Source organism: Rattus norvegicus, chromosome 16, assembly GCF_021556685.1.
Source record: "Rattus norvegicus strain SHRSP/BbbUtx chromosome 16, alternate assembly SHRSP_T2T, whole genome shotgun sequence".
Taxonomy (NCBI): Eukaryota; Metazoa; Chordata; class Mammalia; order Rodentia; family Muridae; genus Rattus; species Rattus norvegicus.
The window spans coordinates 26701909-26726359 of NC_141549.1; the positions used below are offsets into that span (position 1 = coordinate 26701909).

General features: G+C 41.7%; 1 protein-coding gene across 1 annotated transcript; it reads right to left on the reverse strand.

Annotated features, from left to right (window-relative positions):
* Positions 1-203: 203 nt before the first annotated feature.
* Positions 204-24303, reverse strand: Atp6v1b2 (ATPase H+ transporting V1 subunit B2). The gene is given in 14 exon segments (NM_057213.2): positions 204-1489; positions 3327-3456; positions 4670-4774; positions 5450-5532; positions 7431-7581; positions 9420-9543; positions 9690-9787; positions 10298-10399; positions 10547-10686; positions 10846-10923; positions 11039-11132; positions 11594-11692; positions 17176-17231; positions 24155-24303. Coding segments are annotated over 14 exon segments (1536 nt in total). The 5' UTR covers positions 24291-24303; the 3' UTR covers positions 204-1349.
* Between the last annotated feature and the right edge of the window lie 148 nt (positions 24304-24451).

A 24451-nucleotide genomic window follows, 5' to 3' on the forward strand; every position in this document is an offset into this window, starting at 1 on the left:
GGAAATAGTTTAGGAGGAACAGACAAGTGCTTTTGACCGCTGAGCCATCTCTCCAGCCCCTCTACTGGTCTTGATAAAGGTTTAATAAGTACAGCCTGAGGACTGCTGGACACACAGATGGCTTCTTCAAGCCCTCAGGAATATGAAGCATACTCACATCCTGCTGTTCGTCTCCAGAGAAAACACGGAGTCATTTCAGGTAATTTCCATTTAATTTAACATTTATTTTCATTTATAACGAGATGTCACATTTTCTACATTAAAATATAATCATGCTGACCGCCCCCCCATCCCCTCAGAGAAAAACAACTGGAAGGTGGAATGCTCGGAGTGGGGAAGTTATGGCTGCACCTGAGAACACACAGCACAGAGACCCAAACAGCAGACACGGCAGAGGCACACAGAATACAGCTAAGAGCTCAAGCCAGGAAGGGGCAGGAATGAAAGAAACATTGCTACACGTGCCACAAGATCACCCAGAAAAGGGAGAGCTGAGTCAGAAAGCTTGAGGACTGAGCAGAGTTTAAAGCATCCACAAACCTAAGGCAAGTCATCTCCATGCCCCACCTCAGGATCTGGAGGGCAATGCAGAGACCTAAGCCACCATAAACACAAGATGAGGGTGGGATGTAGGTTTTCTTAACTGTGCCCCAGCATTTTCCAAGTCTCAGTTCTCCTATGACTGCAGCCCAGTGGGGGTCATCAGCACAAGGCACGCCACCCCTGCAGGAGAATGCCGCTGCACAGTGGTGCCTGACTCTTTAGGCCTCAAAGAGAAAGATGGCCACACAGGAATCCCAACTCGCAGCACTGGCAGAACAGAACTCTTTTCCTAAGAAAACTCAAGCAGACAGTAAAACCCATCTGCACAGAGCAGAGGACAGACCCACAGGTACACTAGTACTCCAGAGGGAGGCTCAGCCACGAGCCTCATGGTTCTTCTGAAAGGAGAATTCTTCCAGTCTCCACCTTGCCCCTAAATTTGAGACTGAAGCATTTTAACTTCAAAACAGTGATACTCTTAAGGGAGTTGAGAGGTAGGGTTTGGGAGACCCAAACAAGACATTATTCGCAACTAGCTCTCCACTATGTACAAATAGATACACCGGTAAGCAAGCCTCACCTCCGCCACTTTAAAGACAGCACAGAAGGTGAGGTTCTGAGCGGGGATCTCTCAATCGGTTAGCAGTTTAAACGCTGAACACTGGCACAACAGTTACCTAGCCTTTGTCTTTAATTACAGGGTAACAGGTGAACTCCCACACACAGGTGGGATGGAGGAGTGCAAAAGGAATCAGCAAACAGAACCAGCACTTCACAAGAGGGTCGAGCCGCACAAGCAGCAGCAGCTAGTGCTTTGCAGAGTCTCGAGGGTAAAATTCGCTCAGGGTACTCTGAGGGATCCTCTTCAGCATTTCTTTGGGGAAGATTCGAAGCAACTGCCAGCCAATGTCCAAAGTCTCATAGACAGTTCGATTTTCATAGGGACCTAAAATATTAATACTGAATTAATGACAGCGCACTTCCAATTCCCCTGTGAAACTCAGCATTCTGTCTGTGGACAAGCAAGCGGGGTAGGCACAAAGTATAGGAAAGGAAACATGGGTTAGGACTCGAGACTAGAAAGGAGGGCACGAAGTAGCACAGAGATCAGAGGTGAGAGGAGGTCCACGGGCAGTGTGTGTGTTGGTGTAAGGGGTTGAACTGGACAGAGACAGAGACAGAGACAGAGACGGTCCTTAAACTATGCAAACTAGCATTGTGTTCAAACATCAGCAAAAAGTGGATTGTAGGACATAGGGCACAGGAGAAAAAGCTGGGCTTGCAAGAGTCCACAGAGACTCTGAGAAAGCCTTAAATGCCACAGGCAGACTAATATTACAGGTCAGTGGTTTTCAAAAACTTAATTTTTGAGACAGGGTCTCATTGAGTGGTCCAGGCTAGCTTCAAACTCAACTGCAGAAATTACAGGCCAATCAAATAATTATATTTAATACAGCAGAATTAAATAAACTCCTTAAAAAGAAAAGTCTTTAAGCACAAGATTAAGAGTGGCTGGGGTTCTGGGCTCCTTTCTTTAGACAACCTAACTATATATTTTACGTTTTGCATTAAAAAAACAAAACAAAACAAAACTAAATCCCAACAAGTTCAATGGTGTACAGCTCATTGGTTAAACACGTGCCTAGCACGTGTTGGTTAGACCCAGGACCATTAAACAACTAAGCTACTGCGTATCTGAGACGACCTCAATATCAACTGAATGCAGGTAGATGCAATGCAAGCAAAAGAGCGCAGGAACTCTACGTGCACCACTTGAGGGCTGTTCCAAAGCAGCACTGAAGTCGAGAACGGAGGATTTCTAAGACTCAGGAGGAAGAACAGCTAGGATGAGCAAAACAGCAGATACCCACATGCCATGCAGGGAAACTCACTAGAGGGTTTTATAAGAGAAACAACTAATAAAATTACGAATAGTTATCCCCGAGCTGAGAGAGTGGTGGAAAGCTGCGTCCAGTGGCCAAGCATAGAACAAGGCTTTGAATGAGGGTCTCAGACCTCAGACCTGCTTACACACCTCACCTTCACAACCACCCAGGAGCCCCAGTCTCCAGCCACACCTGTCTACTGAGCCAGAATTATTCTTCTGCCGACTGGTTGATTCAAAAGCAAATCAAAGTTTGAGAACTCCTGGACAAAATATTGTAGTGGGAATACAAAAGTAATAGAGCAAGAACACTGTGAGTAATTACCTGACACGAAGGAAGGTTAAGAATGCTGCCCAGGCAACCGGACTAGTGAGTTATTACCAAAAAAAAGAAAGTGGGACAGGTTGGGGATATAGTATACATGAGCAGTTAGAGGAGAACTGGAATTGAGATGGTAGATGTGTATTATCTTATTTCATTGTGCATACACACTAGATTCTCAAAACAAAACAAAACCCAAGCCACCCAACTGAGAAACACACGGACCAGAGTGCACAGGCAAGGAGGGTGGTCAGCTGGGGAAAAGTCTCATTCTGGTCACTGGGACCTTAGGGATAGATAATACCTCACAAAAAGGCAGGCTTATGGCAGGTAGAGGTGTGGGAGCGGAGAGACAGGTAATGATTGTATTCAGCAAGTTAGAGCCTACAGCACAGTGACAGTCAATGGGTAGGAAGAAAGAAAAAACAGCAAAAAATGTGTTGGGCTTTCTGAAATATAATTAGAGCTTCCCTGCAGATGTGCAGAAGGCACAAGGGAGTCAGAGGTTAAGACAATGGCGGATTTGCAAGAAGCTTAACAATTCTGAGATGCTTTGTTTGAAAGGAATCATCTTACCCTGAGTAATGAAGTTTTTCTCAAACTTCTGCAGAAATTCCAAGTAAAGGAGGTCATCTGAGGTCAGGGCTTCTTCTCCCACCACAGCTTTCATGGCTTGCACATCCTTACCGATAGCATAGCATGCGTACTGAAGGGAGAGAGGGACATGTCAACAGCCCAGGACATTCAACTCTTTATTACAGTCTCCTGCAAAGAGGCCTTCAGGCATGCAACGCCAGACATGTGCAACACTGCAAAAATATACTGCCTCACACTGCCAACGACGTGATTATAGACAGAAAGCAAGATACAGAGCCAAAGAGAGATCTCTGCAGGTTTCTTTAAAAGCCTGTGATTTCACAGGTTTGCATTTCTACTGCACAGTCAGGTATTTTCCTTTTAAGTTTGATGGCACTGAGGACCTCACAGAATATATACAGCTGAACGCTTCAGTGCTCTGTTTGCTGCTTAATATGTTACACAACAAATATGTGACGGCATCCGTGCAGACATCTGAAACTAGTGTTTAAAAGAACACATTGCTTTTTGTTTTTATTTTCATCCTTAAAATTTTATCATTTATCATTTATATTATTATTATTATTGTTATTATTATTATTATTAAACTAAGGGCTGGAAAGACAGCTCAGTAGTTAAGAACACTGGCTGTTCTTCTAAAGGACCCGGGAACCATACTGGACTCCAATATTCACATGGCAGCTAACCAGCCTCAGTAACTCTAGGCCCAGGGGATCCCAAACCTTCTCTGGTCTTGGGATCATACAGTGCACAGATATTCATGCCAGTATAACTCCAACAACAATAAGTAAATAGATGAATACATAGGGATGGAATATCCCAGAAAATTCTTCTGCCTTAGCCTTGGAATACTGGGGTTCAGGTGTGTTCTATCCAAGCCTAGTAGGTTGACTGGTTTTATTTTTCAAAGACTTTACTTTATACACATGAGTGTTTTGTATGCATGTATTTAAGTATACCACATACATGTCTGGTAACCTCCAAGGTCAGAAGAAGGTCAGTTCCTTTAGACCTGGAGTTACAAATGGTTGTAAGCCATCGTGTGAGTCCTCTTGCAAGAACACAAAATGCTTTTAACCACTGAGTCATCTCTGCAGTCCCAAGCTTGGTATTTTATTCTTGATTAGCATCATTTTTCTTTAAAAAAAAAAAAAAAAAAGAAGCTGCTTTGTTCTACAGAGTTATTATTCTAACCAAACCAACACTGAAATTCTACTTGTATGGGAAGAAAAAAAGTGACAGAAAGAAGAGTTATGGGGAAGGCAGCAGAACATAAGGAGAAAGCAGTCTTTCAGACATCGTCCTTAGAAGAGCACACATACCAACTGGTTAGACACATCAGCATGATCCTTCCTGGTCATTCCTTCTCCAATAGCTGACTTCATTAACCGAGAGAGTGAGGGCAGCACATTAATAGGAGGGTAAATCTGGGGTAGAACAGGAAGAAAATTAACTATGTAAATGTCAAGCTTTACTGTACAGAGACATTTTAAAGTCACTAGTATGCCTCATATCATATCATAAATTTACAAGCACCATTTTCCTAGATGAGGTCTAGAGTCTTATATTCTAGGGAACAACAGTAGTGAGAAATACCTGGGATACAGTATTTCTTTTGAGAATTAGATCCAAGAGAGTGAAATAGAGAGAGCACAACGTTGTTTTGGAAATCTTCAGTTTCAACTGCCTGGACTACCAAAGTATCCACTTAAAAAACCTTCTGCATGGACTCAAAAATCTTACAAGCAGAATAAAAAGTTCATAATAATTTCCCCTAAAAGATGACTTTAGAAATCTGATGCAAAACCAACAAAAATCCTGTTTTTCTCATTTCATGCCATATAGTAGCACTTTTAGCATAGAGTTCTCTGCAAAAAAGGAAAAAAGTTCCTTGAGATAAATGATCCCATTCAAAGGCAAATAAATAAAAATGGTAATTTTTAATTCTGACATTGCTTACTGACTTTAGTTTATAGAAATGACAATTTTACAGTCATATTAAAACAACTCAGATACTTCCTAAGCAAAATAGCCCCAAAGAGCAAATAAGTCAGTAGAGAGTGAGAGCAGCTTCAAGCCCCCAGCTGTTCAAGAGGCAGTACCTGTCTGTTGTGCAGCTGTCTGTCCACATAGATCTGGCCCTCAGTAATATACCCAGTCAAGTCAGGGATAGGATGAGTGATATCTGTCAGAGGAAGACATAGGGCATTAAAGTACATCTCTACCTGTCTGCTAAGAGCTACAGAGAATAATTTTCTGTGATCATGTACTGGTGCTGTCTAATACAGTAGTGTGACGGTTAACTTTGTCAGCTGAATACAACCTGGGAAAAGTGTCTTTTTTGGTTTGGTCTGTGAGCATATCTGTAGGGAATTATCTTTTTTCCTTTTAAACTTTATTTATTTAATGTATGAGTGCTCTATTGCATATCCACAGGCCAGAAGAGGGCATCATATCTCCTTATAGATGACTGTGAGCCACCAATGTGGTTGCTGGGAATTGAACTCAGGACCTCTGGAAGAGCAGCCAGTGCTCTGAACTGCTGAGCCATCTCTCCAGCCCAGGAATTATCTTAATTAAATTAGTTACTACCTAGATACTCTACCATGGATGTAGCCATTCTGTAGGCAGGGTGTTCTCACCCATATGTAAGCTGTGAAGATCCTGAGCATCCAGATTTCTCTGCTCTTAACCATGGATGCAAAGTGACTAGCTGTTTAAAGCTCCCGCCTTGCCTTTCTGACAATAGATTGTATCTGGAATTATAAACTCAGACACCCCTTCTTCTCTAAGGCGCTTTTTTGCCAGGGTGTTCTGTCATAGCAATAGACATGGAGGCAGGACAGACAAGCATTTGCTAAACATGGCTACGGAGCACCTGAGTGTAGCTAACGAAACGGAAGGACTTAATTTGAAATTTCATTTTAATCAACTTGAATTTGAATACAGGGCAATGTGCCATTTCATTTGTTCAGTTACATTAGTTCCAACATTTGCTGTGCACTATGAAATAGACTGGCTTTCTTAGCATAACGTAAGGTCCTATTTTAAGCACTAAGCTTTATGTAAACATAGGGTGCACAGGCACCACAGTGCTGCACAGGCAGCCCCCAAAGACCATGCCACACTGTGTGCTTCTGACTCGAGGATGAAGACAGCGCCTTCTGTCTGCTCTTCTGAAACATGTCATGTCTACGTCACAAGCAATGCTCAGAACTGCTACTGTGGGTTGTGAATCCAGACGGTGAGCTTCGGAGCTATGACTTCCGAACCTAACAAACCATTCTGCTTCCCTGTGCCTCAGCACCATGGTGAGGCTCAAACCAGAGACCATTTACAAAGCACTCCTAACATGCTAGTACAGCTTTTAAAAACGAAACACAAACCAAAGGGCCTGGTGTTGGGGAGTTCTGCAGGGGCCCACCCTGGGCACACACAGCACTGCTGCACTGTGTAAGCACACAGGCCCAGGGAAAGCAGGCTGCTCCTTGCTCGAGCTGGAGTCTCAGAAGTCTGTGGTCTTCACATCTATGCTCGTCGCTACACGTTTAACTATTTACTCTAACTGTGACTGGCTCGCAAGAAAACCCACATTAAGTAGAAACAAATTCTTCATAACTAAGACAGTGCTCTGAAAACTGCAGACATTCAATTAATACTCATAAATAAAAATTTAAAATTCAAATTACAAAGAAAATTGTTTTTCTTACAAAAAGTGGTAAGGACAATTAGAAATAATCTTTAACTGAAAATGGTATTTGGGTATAAGTATCTAGTTAAGGTAAACCTCAAGAGGTCAGGCTCTCAAAAGAATTGTAACTCAAAAAGACAGAGGGTTGACTTCTGCCCTATCCAGGGCTAAGGAGCTGGAAAGGCCCTCGGCACCAAGCCTGATGGATTGCCTGGGCTCCCTAGGACCTACATAGTAGGGGAGAGCTCATGCTGGCCAAGCTGTTCTCTGATATGTGAAAGCACTTCCCCCATGCACATGAATAAATAAATTACTAACACTTACACACACTCTCACAAGTACAAAAGCCCTGAATACGATTAGGTCTAGCACAATCGAAGATGCAAACTTACCATCATTGGGCATGGTGAGAATAGGGATTTGGGTAATAGAGCCATTTCTACCTTCCACTCGCCCAGCGCGTTCATAGATGGTGGCTAAATCCGTATACATGTAGCCGGGGAAGCCTCGCCGACCAGGAACCTCTTCCCTGGCAGCTGAAACCTGATAACAAATCAGAGAAGGAGAGTGCCATGACACATCAGAGTAAGCAACAGTCTGGCTAGGTCTGCTCAAATGTGCCCAACAAAGTATTAAAACTTATGTTTGTAAAGCAAGACTGCTGAAAATTAAAAGGAGTCTGAAATTCAGTTGGAGCTGGAAGGGTTGATGCCACTCTCAGATTCTATCCATAGGTCGTTTCCTCTATTTTAGGTTTGCTAAGGACTATGTACTTTTCTCAACTCCGAATAGACAGAAATCTTAAATAAAATGAGCGACAATAATAAATACTATGTGGATAAATAAATTCTGTGAAAGGAATTTAATTGGGTGTGGTGGTATAAACCAGTAAGGCAGGAGGTCTCTGTAAGTTCAAAGACAGCCTGGACCACACTGAGACCCAGCCAAGTAGCGTTAATTCCAAAGCTTAGATTATCAATTCATTAACTACATCATGATGCAAACCAATCACTTTTATGTAAAACTGTCCCACTGAGGTCAAGAGGAGGAGCACACACCAAGAACCAATCCCTTGATACACGCATACACTAGTCATTCAGATCTTCACACCAGCCAGGCAGGAAAGTTTATCTCAAACTTGCAGCCAGAACTGAGCCTCAAGTAAGTTTCCCAAGATTAAAAAGGTAGAACCCAGCGGCCCAGATCGAGAATCCCAACACTTTGGAGAGGCAGGCAGATGGAAGTTTTAGGTCAATCTCAGCTCCACAATACGTTTTCAAGATCAGACTGGGCTACATACGCCTGATCAGAGAGCCAGGAGTCTACGCCACCACACAAAATATAATTAGTGCCTTCCTTAATTAAAATATAAACATGCATATGAGAACAGGTACTGCATGATCCTACCTCACAAGAACCTCAGAGTATTACAGTGTGGATTCGTGCAATGCTATTCAAAGTGTGAGACACAGACCTGTGGCCATCGGTGCACAGTAGAGCTGTCTTGGTGACTGTAAGAATGTTGATGCTGTTGAACCTCACATGAAGTAAACCCAGGTTTGTAAGTTGTTGGTCTTTAAAAATACCTCTTTCTTAGCTCATTTTAGTTTTCCTTAACAATGGTGTGGATCTGCTTCAATGAAGGGAAGACTCTAGTTTTTCAGAGTCAATGTAAACACTGTGACAATGTGGTAATGATCTTGGGGACTTTAAAATGCAGGTCATTAGAGAGCAGGTTTCCTCAGTCTTTTCATGTACTCAAGTGTTAACTTATTAAGATTATCAGGAACTTGTCTTAAAACACAGAAGACTGAGGGTATTTTAAGACAAGTGCCTGGTATTTTTAATTAGAAACAGAGACCGGAGAGGCTAGAGAGATGGCACAGCAGGTTAAGAGCATTTGCTGAGGTCCTGGGTTCAGTTTCAAGCACCCACACTGGATCTGCACAACCATCACTTCCAGGGCATTCGATGCCATCCTCTGGTCTCCGTGAGCACACACACACTCAGACATACACAATCAAACACATCTTTTTTTTAAATTAGGAATTTGAAAAGAGTTAACACACAGTGGGTCGAGTTCCTGGAAACGTAACACTACCACCAGCTTGTGGTGTTTTCTTACTTCTTAAGCCCTAGCTAAGGGCAGTGGCAGTGCGATAAGCTGGCTATTAATTTTAATCTCAGCCTCTACTGTTTCCAAGGTGACAGAAACTAAAAAGCTGTTCTTTCTGTTTTGATGAAGATAATCTACAAACCAATCAGTAACAAGCTCAAAGATATGGTTAAAGAAAACCAGAAACTTAGGAAAGAGCAAGGTAACCCTACACTTGACACATTTTGTTTGAGGAAAAGAAATAAAGGGAAGAAGGAAAAGTTACCTCTCGAAGTGCTTCAGCGTAAGAACTCATATCTGTCAGGATGACCAGGACATGCTTCTCACACTGGTAAGCCAGAAACTCAGCGGTGGTCAGAGCCAGGCGAGGAGTGATGATCCTCTCGATACTGAAAGGGAACACAAGCTCCAGGTCACTCAAAAGCCATAACGGAAACAATTCTGGAAACAGCAGCAGCTTCCTTTTGACATTCTTAGTACACAGAGGAGAGGAACACAATCGCCACTTTAAAGATGAGAAGCAAGCTTTACTTACGTTGGGTCATTAGCCAGATTCAAGAAAAGGCAGACATTGTCCATTGAGCCATTTTCTTCAAAGTCAGATTTGAAGAACCGGGCTGTTTCCATGTTTACCTAAGTATCAGTGACTTCATCAGTGCAGGGCACAAGAAAATTCTCAACATCTGTTTCTGACAGAGGCCAAGCTATGAATCTAAATTGTTCTATCTTTTAAAAGTCCAACCTCTCCTCCTCTCTCCTCCTCCTCTCCTTTCTCTGCACGTGTACAAACATTTCTCTTTTTCTCCCTCCTCCACTGTGGTGACTCCCCTGGCCTTAACCTTTGGGCCAGTGATTACGCCAGAGAGCAGCTTCCCAATAAACCTGCCTTTAGTACAGCCTTAAAATATATATTTTCAAGCATCCATTTTTTTTCTTTTTCTTTTTAAATGTAAGTCAGAGTAAAGTACTTGGGCACACGAAGCACTGTTAAGCTTCAGTTACATGCTAAGTCTGACTCCTGTTTTGCTAAAATGCCAAGATGCAACATGTCCATGCGAGAATAAGGTTGATTATGTATAGTTTACCACCTCTTTTTGATAACAGTTAATTTTACGTTATTCCCAAACACAATACCATACTCACTCCCATAGCAGCAAACACAATGGCAAAGTTTTCTTCACTGTAGTCTACCACGTCTTTGGATTTCTTTACCAAACCAGCCTGGCGACAGATCTGAGCTGCAATCTGTTAAGGATGAAAACTAAGAATCGTCTCTTGACCACAAAATAATTCATTCTTCACTCTTACATACTTTAATTAGTAGCCCAATTACGTGACTAAAAATACTGACTACACCCCGTGACGGGGCACAGCAAGCTCATCGGCCCTCACCTCGTTGTGTGGTAACCCGGCAGCAGAAAAGATGGGGATTTTCTGTCCCCTCGCAATACTGTTCATGCCGTCGATGGCAGAAATGCCCGTCTGAATCATCTCTTCTGGGTAGATGCGACACTGAGGGTTGATTGGCTGACCTGATGTATTCCAGAAAGGGAAAAACGTTAGTATGTCTGCACATTGGTCATGGATAGAAGGAGAAATAATATCTACTTTAAATGCTACCATAACTATCTGGCAAGGCTGCCAGTGGACAGTTACTTTTGCCAACACTGAAACCCATCCACAGTCCCTACCCATGATGTCAAGGAAGTCTTCGGCCAACACCACAGGACCTCGGTCAATGGGTTTTCCTGATCCATTGAATACTCGACCTACGAACAGCAAGGAGACAGAATATTTACATGCATGTTTATGCTTCTAGATTGTAAATAAATATGTTTAAAGCACACAGATCTGTGTGCAGGATGAAGACTGATATTCACTCACCAAGCATATCCTCAGACACTGGTGTGCGGAGAATATCTCCAGTAAACTCACAGGATGTTTTCTTGGCATCTATGCCGGATGTTCCTTCAAATACCTACAAAGAAAGAGAACCAATCAGAAGACTAGAAGTTAGGTCAGGGACACTTACTAGACCAAGGGTCCTGCATGTAGGGTCAAATACCACAAGGAACTAAGGATGTGATGTCTTTTATGTGTAAAAATGATGGTTGAAAGAAAGAACAATAAAAAAGAAAGAAAACTGAAGGACTTCTGGTCATCTTATAAATATAAAAAAAAAAAAATCTGGCTACTTTTACAAATTTTACCTGCCCCCCGCTCTAGAATATTTTTTGGGTACATGTTGAGAAACCCCTCCTTCTCTGTAATAAAATAACATTAAATCATAAAAATTTTAAGGAAGAAACCCAAAAGAACTGAGTTAGATATCATTTTGACAGCATCTAATCACCAGTCAATGTGGCTTCTCATCACCATTCTGTTGTGGAACTATGTGTTGGGTTAGGAAATGCCTCAGTGGTTCTGAGTGATGCTTACCTGAACCACAGCTTTGGAGCCACTAACTTCTAGAACTTGCCCACTTCTTTTTGTGCCATCTGGTAATGTCAAGTGGACAATCTCAGCATATCTGGGAAACTAAGCAGGAAAACAGTGAAGGATTAGTAATCCCCATCCTGAAAGCTACCGACGCTGCTCAATGCATCTCCACCATGGCCTTCTTGTCTATGCACTTTCTCCACCTTCAACAAATACATGGGGAGTGGAATCTGGATCCCTAGAACTTACATTTACTGGTATACAAAGTGGTAAACTTGTGCAATGTACAGAGAGAGGGTATTATCCTACAAAAGCACAGCAATTACACTTAATAATTTTCCTCAGAGATGTGTACAGATTTGAGACTGTAGAAAGGTATAAAGTTACCAACAACAATGTTTCTACCACTCAAAGATTAATTATTCACTGGGCTATGCTTACCTATAATCACCCAGGCTTCACATAAGAGGTGAAAGATAAAATGTTACTATGTAATATTATCAGACTAAGATAATGTGCAAGGTCGCCCTCAATCTAATCTAAACAGACATATATCCTCCTATGCAAGAATGTAGAATGTAGTAGGGCTGGAGAGATGACTCGGGGGTTAAGAGCACTGACTGCTCTTCCAGAGGTCCTGAGTTCAAATTCCAGCAACCACATGGTGGCTCACAACCATCCGTAATGGGATCTGATGCCCTATTCTGATGTGTCTGAAGACATTTACAATGGACTCATATAAATAAATTAAATCTTAAAAAAAAAAAAAAAAAGACTGTAGAATGTATATCTCTAAGATTCCCTCCTACCTCACATCCCCATCTGGCTTTTTTTGAGACAGAATGTAATGTCACCCAAGCTGGCCTCAGACTCACTATCTATATCTAGTATCTAGTGTGTACACACACACACACACACACACACTCACACACTCACACACACACTCACTCACACACACATACTCACACACTCACTCACACACATACACATACACTCACACACACATACACTCACACACACATACACTCACACACACACACTCACTCACACTCATACACACTCTCACACACACTCACACACACTCACACACACTCACACACACTCACTCACACTCTCACACACACATACACACACACTCACACTCACACACACATACACTCACACATACACATACACTCAGACACTCACACACACACACTCACACACAGTCACACACACACTCACACACACTCACACACTCACACATATACACATACACTCACACACACACACTCACACACATACACTCACACACACATACACTCACACAAACACATACACTCACACACACTCACTCACACTCACACACACTCACACACACTCACACACATACACTCTCACACACACATACACACACACTCACACATACACTCTCACACACACATACACACACACTCACACTCACATACACTCACACATACACATACACTCACACACTCACACACACATACACTCACACACACACACACATACACACACACACACACACACACACACACACACTCGCTCTCTCTCTACCTCAAGGCTGGGATTATAAGCTACTGAGCTAAGACATTCTTTTATGTACTTAGCTGAGAAAATATTTGATTGATGTATTATTGGACAACTTGCTTTACTGTATTGACATTTTGAGCATAATATATTGTCAGGTTATTAATCCTAATTACCAACAAGGTTTACTGAAAGATGTATCATTCTCTGTGATTTGAAGGGGAAAATCTCTTCAATCAAATTATTGTACATTAGGACTATTAAGACCTTTAGATTTTGGAGATGTTAAAATGCTAATAAATGAGGATTTAAAAATTAATGTTTATATAACTGATACTCTTAAAGTCTAATAACTAAGCTGGGCATGGTAGCACACACTTGGAGTCAGAGGAAGGCCTGGTCTACATATAGTCCAACCGAGGTATACAGTGAGACCATGTCTCAAAAAATTAAAAAAGAAAAAAAATCATCTAACAACTATATCATATTTAATTCACTGCTCACCTGATGAAACACAGAGCTATCCGAGATTTTACTTTTACAATAGTGATTGGACAAACCCTCAGGTCTGCATGCAACTCTTCAGAAAGTTAGCAAGCTTCAGCCTAACAGTGAATGTATGTCTACATGTGTGGCAAGCTATGGGCAAATTTTCACCTGCAAAGGTACTAAATAAACTCACATTTCCACTATTAGTGCAAAAAAAAAAAAAAAAAACCAAAAACAAAAACAAAAACCAACCAAAACAACAAACAACAAAAAACCCAGCAGCAAACCAACCAACCACGAACCAACAAAACACCCTCCTCTATTTTTGCCAATCTTTTCCTTTCTTCCTCAATTTTAGTTTTATAGAATGTAGACATTAGTGTTCTTATAAAAAATTTTTATCGTTTAATTTTGCTATAGTATTTTCTATCCCGCAAAGATATGAAAGGTTTTACCAGAATGAAAGTACTGTCGCTCCTTATGATTTAATCGTTATTTAGGAAAAGCTTCAACCTGGAAAATCAGTGTTGGCTTCTAATAGGCTGATGTTTCACTTAATGTGGATTTAATTCCCTGTTTTATTTTTCTATTTCTTATTTGGGAAATGAATGTTCTAACATTCAACTAGCATAAAATATTTCCTGTGGCCTCACAATGCCCAATTCACCATGCCAAAGTTTCATGTGTGTCAGATATAATTCCAGTACTCAGAGGGCTAAGACAGGAAGATTGCAAATTCCAGGCCAGAAGTGGCTACATAGTAAGACCATGTCTTGTGGTAGTGCATGCCTTTAATCCCAGCATTTTGGAGGCAGGAGAAGGCTGATCTGATCTACAGAGTGAGTTCCAGGACAGCCAGGGATGCACAGAGAAACCCTGTCTCAAAAAAAAACAAAAACAAAAACAAAAACCCCAAAAAACAAACAAACAAACAAAAACAAAACAAAACCCAAAGCACGTATGAGACTATGTCTCATGAAAGAAAGACAAGACAAGCAAAGATCACCCATGTGCATAGTTGTTTGGGTCCCATAACCTTGTTACATGGCTCGCTTTATCCATTTACTGAATCCCCGTCTCTGACTATACTGAAGTAATAAACAAATTTGAATGTACTCAACCAAAGTTAAGTGGAATCACTGAAAACAAATGGAACTTCCATGTCCTTTCAGTAAGCTCATGGTTTTCTCTACACAAGGTATACCTGGCAGAGACTGCAATGGTCAGACAGAGAGGCTGACTCTCTGTGCCTTGAGACCCTGCTCTACATGACTGTCTTTAATAGTATTGGCCACTTAAGCTTCTGTGTAGCCACACCGAGCAACAATGGCAGGTGCTCTCTTCCCAACTTTTTACACTCTCACTCTGCCCACCGCCTGCTGACGTCAAAGTTAGGATGGACAGCAACCTCAAGTATTCTCATCTTACTAATTATCTTAGCTTTAGCTCAGTTCTTGGTCAGAGCTCCTAAAACCCCTGTAATTTCATAGGTATCAGGAACAATCAAGAGGAAAGGAAGTCTTTTATCATTCATAGCAAGTCCCTTCAACCACACCTGTACCTTAACGTGGTGACCTTCGGGAAACCTCTACAGACCATGGAAGACAGCCACTACTCAGGGGAACCAAGCACCCGACTAGAGGGCTAGATGTTTCAAACATCCCATCCTCTGATCTCTGAGGAGGGGAGACACTAGAGGTTGACTTAGTCAATACTGGCAATATTGGTCAATATGTGATCAACAGTTACATAATCAATTCCCCACAAACAGCTTGACTAAAGAGCTGGAAGTTTTATTGTCTAGAAACAACGTAGCCACAAGCAGACAGATACCACACTCTGCTCCTCAGACTGAAGCCTAAATCCTGTATTCATTCATATATATATAAATGTGTGTGTGTGTGTGTGTGTGTCTGTCTGTGTGTATTTACTCATCCAGTTATTCATTTATACTTGTTAGTATACCTTTAAAAACAAGCCAGTAATGGTAAATTAACGGTGTTTCTGCTTTGGATGAGCTATTCTAGCAAATGATGGAAAATCAACGGAGACTTTCTGATTTATAACCAAGTCAGGGAATAGCTGTGTCTCCCTAGATACCCACAGTACATTCATGAAGCAGGTACAGTGTATGCATGTGACAAAGTCAGTAGACTGTGTAAGAAATAAAGTAAGTTTCAGGTCTACTAAAAGCTGAACTCGATTGTTTTGGAGAGAGAACCTGTCCAGCTGGTGTTAGGAGTCCTGAGAGCAGAAGACAGAGCATAGAGAGTGGCTTTCACTAGTTTAAAATACACTGTTACTAAGGCAGTGCTTCTCAACCTTCCTAAGGCTGTGACCTTTAATATAGTTCCCATGTTGTACAGACCCTCAACCATAAAAATTATCTTGTTGCTACCTTATAACCAATTTTGCTACTGTTATGCATCATAATGTAAATATTTGATATGCAAGGGACTCCTAATTATGCTGACTGGCTGCTGTCTTTGTGGTAAGGGGGAGTGGGGCCAGGAGGACAGGTAAGGCTTGAGAGCTTTCAGTCCAGAAACACAAGTATTCAATTTTGAAAACAGCCTGCATCAATGAACTAGGCAGAGAGTGACAGAGGACACCCAGTGCCTCGCTGGACCAGAGGGAAGCATGCTAGCTTTACCCTCAAGATTACTTTGTCATAAATAAGAACATCACTGCAGTGACAAAGGGAACCTGCACTTTGCCTTAAAAATGTTTCTCAGTTTATTTTCTGCTTCCAAAAAACATATATGTGTTAAAAACAACATACAATAGCATCAATAGCGTCTGTCCACAAACTAATAATTATGTTTCCCTCAGCCCTGCACCAGTAGAACTCTAGAACCCACACTATTTAAACTGCTTTGATGTTTTTCCTTTTGTCTTATTGAAATATTTTTGTTTGTACCATTTATATTTCTTTTTTCTGATATTTCAATTATAAAAACCAGGTAGGAAGCTTAGTCCAAAGTAGTCACTTAGAAACTGGACTCTAGATCTCCTTTTCTAAAATTAACAATAAGCTCATAATAAACACAGACAGAAGAACAACAAGTTAACTAACGATCCTTACAACTAATTGTGGACAAACTATTCCATACAGGGTTTTAAGCCACTGTTGAGACAATCTTTTCTTGTATATTCATTACTTGCATGTCCATGTCAGACTCTCAAAGATAAAGTACATTTAGTTACTCAAGAGTTGAACATTTTAATAGACAGGAAAAATATTACTTTCAAAAGGACATAAGATGCCACATCTCTGTATAATATCCTTTAGGTTATAAAACACACCTATTATTGCTGTTTCCTCCTACAAACCTATTAAGTAAGATCTTCCCCCAACTTTGAAGACAAGGTACTTGAGGCCATATAAAGGAATCCACATTAAATCCTGTACTGGAATCCAGTTTTCTGACTTTAGGTCTTTCTTTCCTATAACTAATACTTACAGTCATACTAAAGAATGGTTAAAACTTCAGAAGACAAACTTAAGGAGTACTGGAGAAATCTGAAGTAGAATGATCAGATCGTAATGGATGTGCGGTTACCTTTACATGATCTAAGATCACTAGTGGACCATTCACTCCAGAGACAGTCTTGTAGGCTGGAAAGAAAAGAGTCTTGTTTAGTAAAACAGCATGAGCTAACATGGCTCTCTGATTTTAACAAAATAACCCTTCCTTTCATCTCTCCATTAAAACTTGGATATTCAAAAAGCTACAAGGATTTTTAATGAATTTTAAAATATGGCTGCTCCTATGTAACTTCAATTCCCATCTTCAAAGACATTCGAATCTTACTCTAAGCCACTGTTCTCACAACACCCAGGATACACAGTAAGCACCAAGGCTGCTTCCCTTTAAAAGTTCCATTTTCATGGGGCAGGGAGAATGTGACTGTGATGGCAGTCATGCAGAGGCTTCCTGGCGCAAGGAAGAGGAAAGGAATCCTCGACAAAGTAGTGACAAAACTTACAGAGGAAGGCTGAGAAAAATGTGGCGGGAAGGTAAAGCCTATGAAATAGAATATGAATACTTAAGACTATGTGGGAAGGTAAAGCCTATGAAATAGAATATGAATACTTGAGACTATGTGGAAAGACACCGTGAAGGGGAAGGCAGGCAATGGACTAGGAGGGTCAAGTTGCGTGAGTATTCTTGCTGCTCTTTAAACAGGGTCTCACTATGTAGCTCTGGCTGGCCTTGAACTCACAGAGCTGTCTTTCCATCTCCCAAGTGTTAGGATGAAAGGTGTGTACCACCTCACCCAGTCGGATAAATATTCTTTACTTGTGTTTGAGACATGGTCTCACTCTCTAGCCCAGGCTGGTCTTGAACTTGCAGCAAACATTTTGTTGCAGCTTCTCAAGTGCTGGGAATTGCAGGCACGATTTTTTTCTTTTAACCTTTATTTTTATGTGTATGGATGTTTTGCCTGCATGTATATGCAGTGCATGACGACCAGAACAGTGTTGGATCTCTTGCAACTGGAGTTAAGGTCGGTCAGTGACAGTTGCCGTGTGGGACTGGCAATACTGTGGAAGAGCAGTCAGAGCTCTTTACCACTGAGCTCTCTCTCTGGCACAACAGAAACATTCTTAAAAAGACAAAAACAAAACAACAACAAAAAACCCAAAAATCCATAGACAGACAGACAGGCAGACATGCAAGCAAGGGGTGAGAGGGAAACAGAGAGACTGTTGAGATGGCTAGGCAAATAAAGGCCCATGCTACCAAGACTGACGACCTGAGTTCAAGCTCCAGGACTCACATGGCAGAGAGAGTGGAATCCCACAAGCTGTCCCATGACTTGTATACATGTGAACACAGCTACACACTATCGAGCATACACACAATAAAGGAATGAACATAAATAAGCTTCAACATATATACAATAAAAAAAAATTAAAAAATCAGCAGGGCGCAGTACCCCTGGCCTATAAACCAGGAAGGCTAAGACAGTCTTGGCTACAGAACAAGGCCTTATCTCAAAAAAGAACAAAAGAATTAAATATTATTAGCAGGTTAAAGAGACCAGTATTTTTCATTGCAAAGTATGCCCTAGGAGGAAACACCTAGTCTACTTTCCCTCATCCTAACATATGTATTTAAATGTTTACTTACATTTGATTTATATGTACTTAGGTAAGGCTGTCTAAATTTTATGTATACCATGGGCTTGAAGGTGCCTGCTAAAGCCAGAGAGGAGTGGTTCTGCTGGAACTAGAGTTAGAGGTAGCTGTGAAATGCTCAGTGTGAGCGTTGGAAGTCGAACCCATGTCCTCTGCAAGAGCAGTGCGTGCTCACAGTTTCTGAGGTGTCGCTCCAGCCTCTCATTCATTTTAGAAAGGAGCTATCCACCTTTGCTGGCAAGAATCATGATTAGACAGAAAATACTTAGGAAAACAGCAACTTTAGCAGACAACTTCAAAATTTGCTATATTTCATAATCAGAACAGCTAAAAAAGAAATGCATTTCTTAAGAAAATACACCATAAAGCCTGAACTAATTTATATGAAAATATTAACTAATCAGGAATGTTTCATTTGTCTGACCTGAGTGAGGTCTTCTAATTAGCTTAAACAAAGATTTCAGGCACAGATGCCATCTTCCTAAGAATGAAGAAACTATTTACTAATCAGTCTGTCCACTCCAGGGGCTCCAATCCCTTCCTCCCAAGGCCAGGAAGCAAGTATCTTGGTACAGACTCTGCTCGCCCCACTCCACCTGAGACATTTAAACACAGACTGCAAATATTCACTTGAATGTGTCACAGTTCAATGGGGGCTCCCCAGTGGAGAGTCCCTCTTTTAATAGCGCAGATAAGAGTGTTAAGATTTGCTGCATTTTGGCTGATTTTAGGAAAGCAGTCTCACCGCTTTAAGACAATCTAATACTGTTTTTTAAAAACATGTAATTCCAACACTTTAAGAAGTTTTTCCTTGTTTTCATTTTAAAAACTCCAAATACTGTTTCTCAAAGACTTTCTAGAACTTCTATGTGAAAATGGAAAGTTAACTACATCTTGAAACTGACTCTTTAAAAAAAAAAAGAAAGAAAGAAAAAGAAAGAAACTGAGACTTTCCCAAATCCTTCCCTAAGCCTTAAAGCACAGGGGAAAGGATCACTTAAATTGGTAAGAAAACTCTCTCTCAACTCTCTCTCTACTTTTAAAGCGTATTTTCTTTGAATTTCTAGTATTGACAACTATGGCTCAGAGTCTCATGGTTAAAATTCAAACTCATTATACACTATGAAGTTTTGCCAGTCACAAGAAAAACCCATGACCAAGAAAAAGAAGCATTAGTCACAGCTTTTCCTGGAAACAGTGGAGTTAACATCCACTACAGAGGACAAGGCTTAGGAGTCTTAAGGTCAAACCCCAGAACAGTAAATAGCCACCCCCCAAAAAAATTCAAATTTAAAAAAAATTCTAAATTTGCAACAATTAATATTTAGCCTTTGAAAGGTCAATAAGCAAACACTACAAATTTACTAATGAACAGCAGCCTCTCCATCATTCCTGGTTTTAGAAGATAAAATTATTTTTAAGATAATCCATGCACCTGCATCTGAAGCCTGTCTCCAGTCACTTGGGTGACCTCCTTAAACTGGACTAGCAACATGTGTGGTTGCTTTTGTAGATCAGCACCCTTTATTTCTAGGAACTGCACACTGAGGCTAGCTAGCATGGCAGCACATTCCTGTAATCTTAGCACTTGGACTACTAAACCACACTGTGATCTGCTGTCTCAAAAAATGAATTACATAGCAACACTACCTACATTTTCAGCTAAGAAAAGTGCAGGATGTTTATAGTGCTGTGGGGCAGACAGTTTCCCTGGTGCCTCATTCTGTCACTGCTGCAAGCACTTACAGCTGCTAGAAAACAGTGGCCCTGAACTCAGTCTGGGTGACTATTGAACCCCCTGCACTTACTGATAAATTAAGCAGAGACTATCTGGCAGTGAGGACACAGTTTTCCCTCACTGGCAATTTGAAGAACATAGGGGACCTAGTGTGGTACAGACCAGACTCATCAGTTTAATTTAAACACACATAGAGACTAAGCTAATGGAGCTCATAACCTGAACCAAGTGAAAATACTACCTAACTTTTTAGGAGTGAGGCACATTTTTACTGAGCATTTTCAGATTATTTGATTTTATCTTTACAAAATACTGTAAGGCAGGGTTCATTTTACTACTAACTTTTAGATACCAAAGCCCTGAGAAATGTTACTGATGGAGGACCTTTGGTTTGTCTCCCTAAAGTTTTGTACTGCTTTCCTTTAATTACATAGTTGCTACTCTATGGTCCTGAAACACTTCTAACTGGTAAAATACCAAGATCAAACAGTTCCTAGCATTTGTATTAGAAAGTGATGCAAAAAGACAGTTGGAATGTCAGTCCTTTCTACTCAGATGAAAGTATTCAAAAGGAAAACCTGGCAGGGAAAACATCAGGCACCCCCTTTCATCACTCACCACTGTCTAGCCTTCCTTAAGAGAACCACAGGTAGTTGGAAGAGATAGCAGTTCAGAATATGGCACTCACAAACATCCGTCACACCACAAAGCCACTGACAAATTATTACCCTTATGGCAACGGCAGACACGTGCTTACATTACACAAAACATTTATGCAGTAGCACTTAGAAAGCATGATTTATAGCCACTGTACTGCATAGCAAGTTCCAGTCCTGCCAGGGATACAAAGTAAATAAACAAGCTGGGCACAGCAGTGAATGACTTTAAACCCAGCACTCTGGAGGCAGAGGCAGGCAGATCTCTGTGAACTTCAGGCCAGCCAGGGCTACATAGCCTTTCTCAAATACACAAAACAAAACAAAAGACAACTTGCTCAATAATCAATCAATAAAAAACACAACCCCAGGAACTACAAAGATTTTAAAAAGCACTAGGCAGTGGTGGTGCACACCTTTGGCCCCAGCGCTTGGGAGGCAGAGAGAGGCAGGCAGATTGAGGCCAGCATGGTCTACAGAGTGAGTTCCAAGACAGCAGAGCTACACAGAGAAACCCTGTCTCAAACATACATACGAACACACACACACACACACACACACACACACACACACACACACACAGAGAGAGAGAGAGAGAGAGAGAGAGAGAGAGCGCGAGTGTGAGCGTGCAAGCAGGCGCGCACATGATCTATCAGATGACTGGCTCTTCCTCCTGCAGGGAAAGAGGTTGTTCAACACTACTAACACCCTTAAGGATTGTGACATACTTAAAGCAAAAACCATTGCACAATAAGCCATAGCTCTTCAGGCGCCACCTTCATAGCAAAACAAAAGCTAAGAAAGCCATCCCTTCTATTGTGCAAGATCAGAGAACTAACCTGAGATGTTCTAGAAGAAAAGCAGAGTCCCTTACTTGTCTTTCTGGAGTTCTGCTTGGTGACCTAAGAAACTTAAGGTTAGCTGACACATGGGTCAAGAAAAGTGGACTCAACCAAGCTCATGGTATTTTGCTCTAATAGCTTTGTAGATATCGTTGATCCTTCTTAAAGTTTAAAAGGGCAAAGTTTTTTTACTTTGTGATGTCAGAAAGTCAAATGATGTGCTCAAGATTAGTTACTAATTCAAGCCTGAATATTTTACTTTCCATTTCTTCTTAACAGCCTGAATAATTTTATATTTTGTATATATAATATCTATAATTTTTAATAATCCTGAAGTTGTTTTAAAACGGGATCTAATTTTCACAGGGCAACTGCCAGAATTACTCCACTCAAAGAATGTGTATCAATTAATTATTTACCATTCAGGTAGTGCCATCAAACTTTAATAATAAAAACTGAGTTGTTAATATTTAAATTTGACTAATAATGTGGCAAAAGGTGATATTTAAATGCAGTTAGTTGCTTGCTTAAGTACAGTATTCCAACTCCCCACAAGCCCTATCCATATTAAAAATATACACACTGAAGTACTAGGACAAATTGAATTCCAAGTCATAGAATTTACAGAGCACTTCCTAAGTTAGACTCTGTGAACTTGGGAATGCAAAGAGGCCAATTAGGCAACTTTCAGTGACAAACTCTTCAAACGTTGGCCAAGTACATGTATACGGTGGAGTAACACTACTCATCTCTCTGAAGGGCTTATGACCTTAGCCATGGAGTAGTCTACACTCTGAATCGACTCTGAATGACTTATTATATGCAAACAGACTATTATAACCGTGTAACCTTGTTTCCTAGAAGCCACACCAGCGTCTATGTGCTCTGCTCAGAGCAAAGCATACATACCAAATGCAATTCACGATAATCTGTAATTCTCCGGTATAAATCTGTTAGTTTTCTCAACGTTTCTTTCTGCTCACATGAACCTCTAACAGGCATTCTCTAAGTCTAACAATTATTCTAAAAAATGCTTAAAAGGCACACCTCAGCAATCTGCTCTCCAATGTGCTTTTTTTCCCTTCCCCACACTGCAGTGTTATCACATGACCCACTGACAGACAGCTCAGGACAGGATTAGTCAGGCTGGAGGGCGCCTAGCTAAAATCCTTCAGCTGAGATGCCTTTTAACCAATGAGCCACCCACAGAGTCAAGCTGGCAATTAACCAGTGCAAACATGATCTTATTATCTGGAAAACAACAGATACTTAAAAAAAAAAAGTCTTCTTTCAAAGCTCTCTGCCTGACTTTAAGGAAGCTGTGAAGAGGTTTGATTTTATACAACCGAAATCTTCAGTCATTTGGGAATGACTGACTGACTTGTCTACTTAACCATGGCTAATTGAATCTTTTATAACCACTACACTTAAGCCTATGCATATAACAGTGGAAAGCGACCTTCCATTCAACTGAGTTTGGTTAGCTGATCAGAAAACGAAGAAACAAGACAAGGCCAAGCAAGGGTTAATAAACTCGATTTCTGGTTCCCCTTTTTCCAATAATTAGATGTCTGAAGCCTGGCATGGCCTCTCCTTTCCATAACCTTAGGCGTCTCGCTTGTAAAATGAGAGGTGGGACTGCACGACTAAGGTATTTTTCAGCTCTAAGGTTCTCCGGTATCTAAGGTGTCCTCCGGTGAAGCGGTCCCTACAGAATTAGCCACATCTCCCTCTAGTCGCGGGCCTGCCCACGTCAGCGATGACACTACACCTTCTGCTCGGTCCACCTGCCCAGAGATCCTCGGGGCAAAGGGGACGGAGTGGGCGTTCCTTCGACCCGGAGACATTTAAATGAGGCCAGGAACAGATGAAGATACGAGTGACAAGTGGCCCTCAGAGACAGACAAGTGCCTGACAATACTCTAAGCCAGGGAACTCGGAGCGGGTAGAGCAATCGTCAGGAGCCCACTTAGCCCATGGGAAGGTTCCTGTCGGTGCTCTCACCCTCAGTCCACCCAAGTGACCGAAAAGCTCACGCAAAGCTGGAGAGGTGCTTGTGAACTGCGCGATGGGGGAAATGAATCCCATTCCCTCCCCGCTGGCTGAACAGGTGAACACAAGCCAAGGGCTAGGTGGACACGCTCACGTTCCCGTACTCACTGAGACGAGGCTGGGAGAGGTAGTTCCGGCTCACCGCCAGCGCCTGCTCCCGAGCTCCGGCCATCGGCCCACCGGTGGGCACGGGCAGCTCGGGCGCGGCCCCGTTCACGATTCCCCGCATCGCTCGCAACGCCATCTTGTCTCCTCCGTCCCGACTGGCCCCGCAGCAGCGCGGCGCAGGCGCAGATATAGCAGGGAGGCCCGTGCGGCCGGCTCCGCCCGTGCGCGCTGCGAAGCTGCGGCAGAAGCCCCGCCCTCTCGGCGGCGCTCCGCCCCCAGACTCGTGACTGGAGTTCT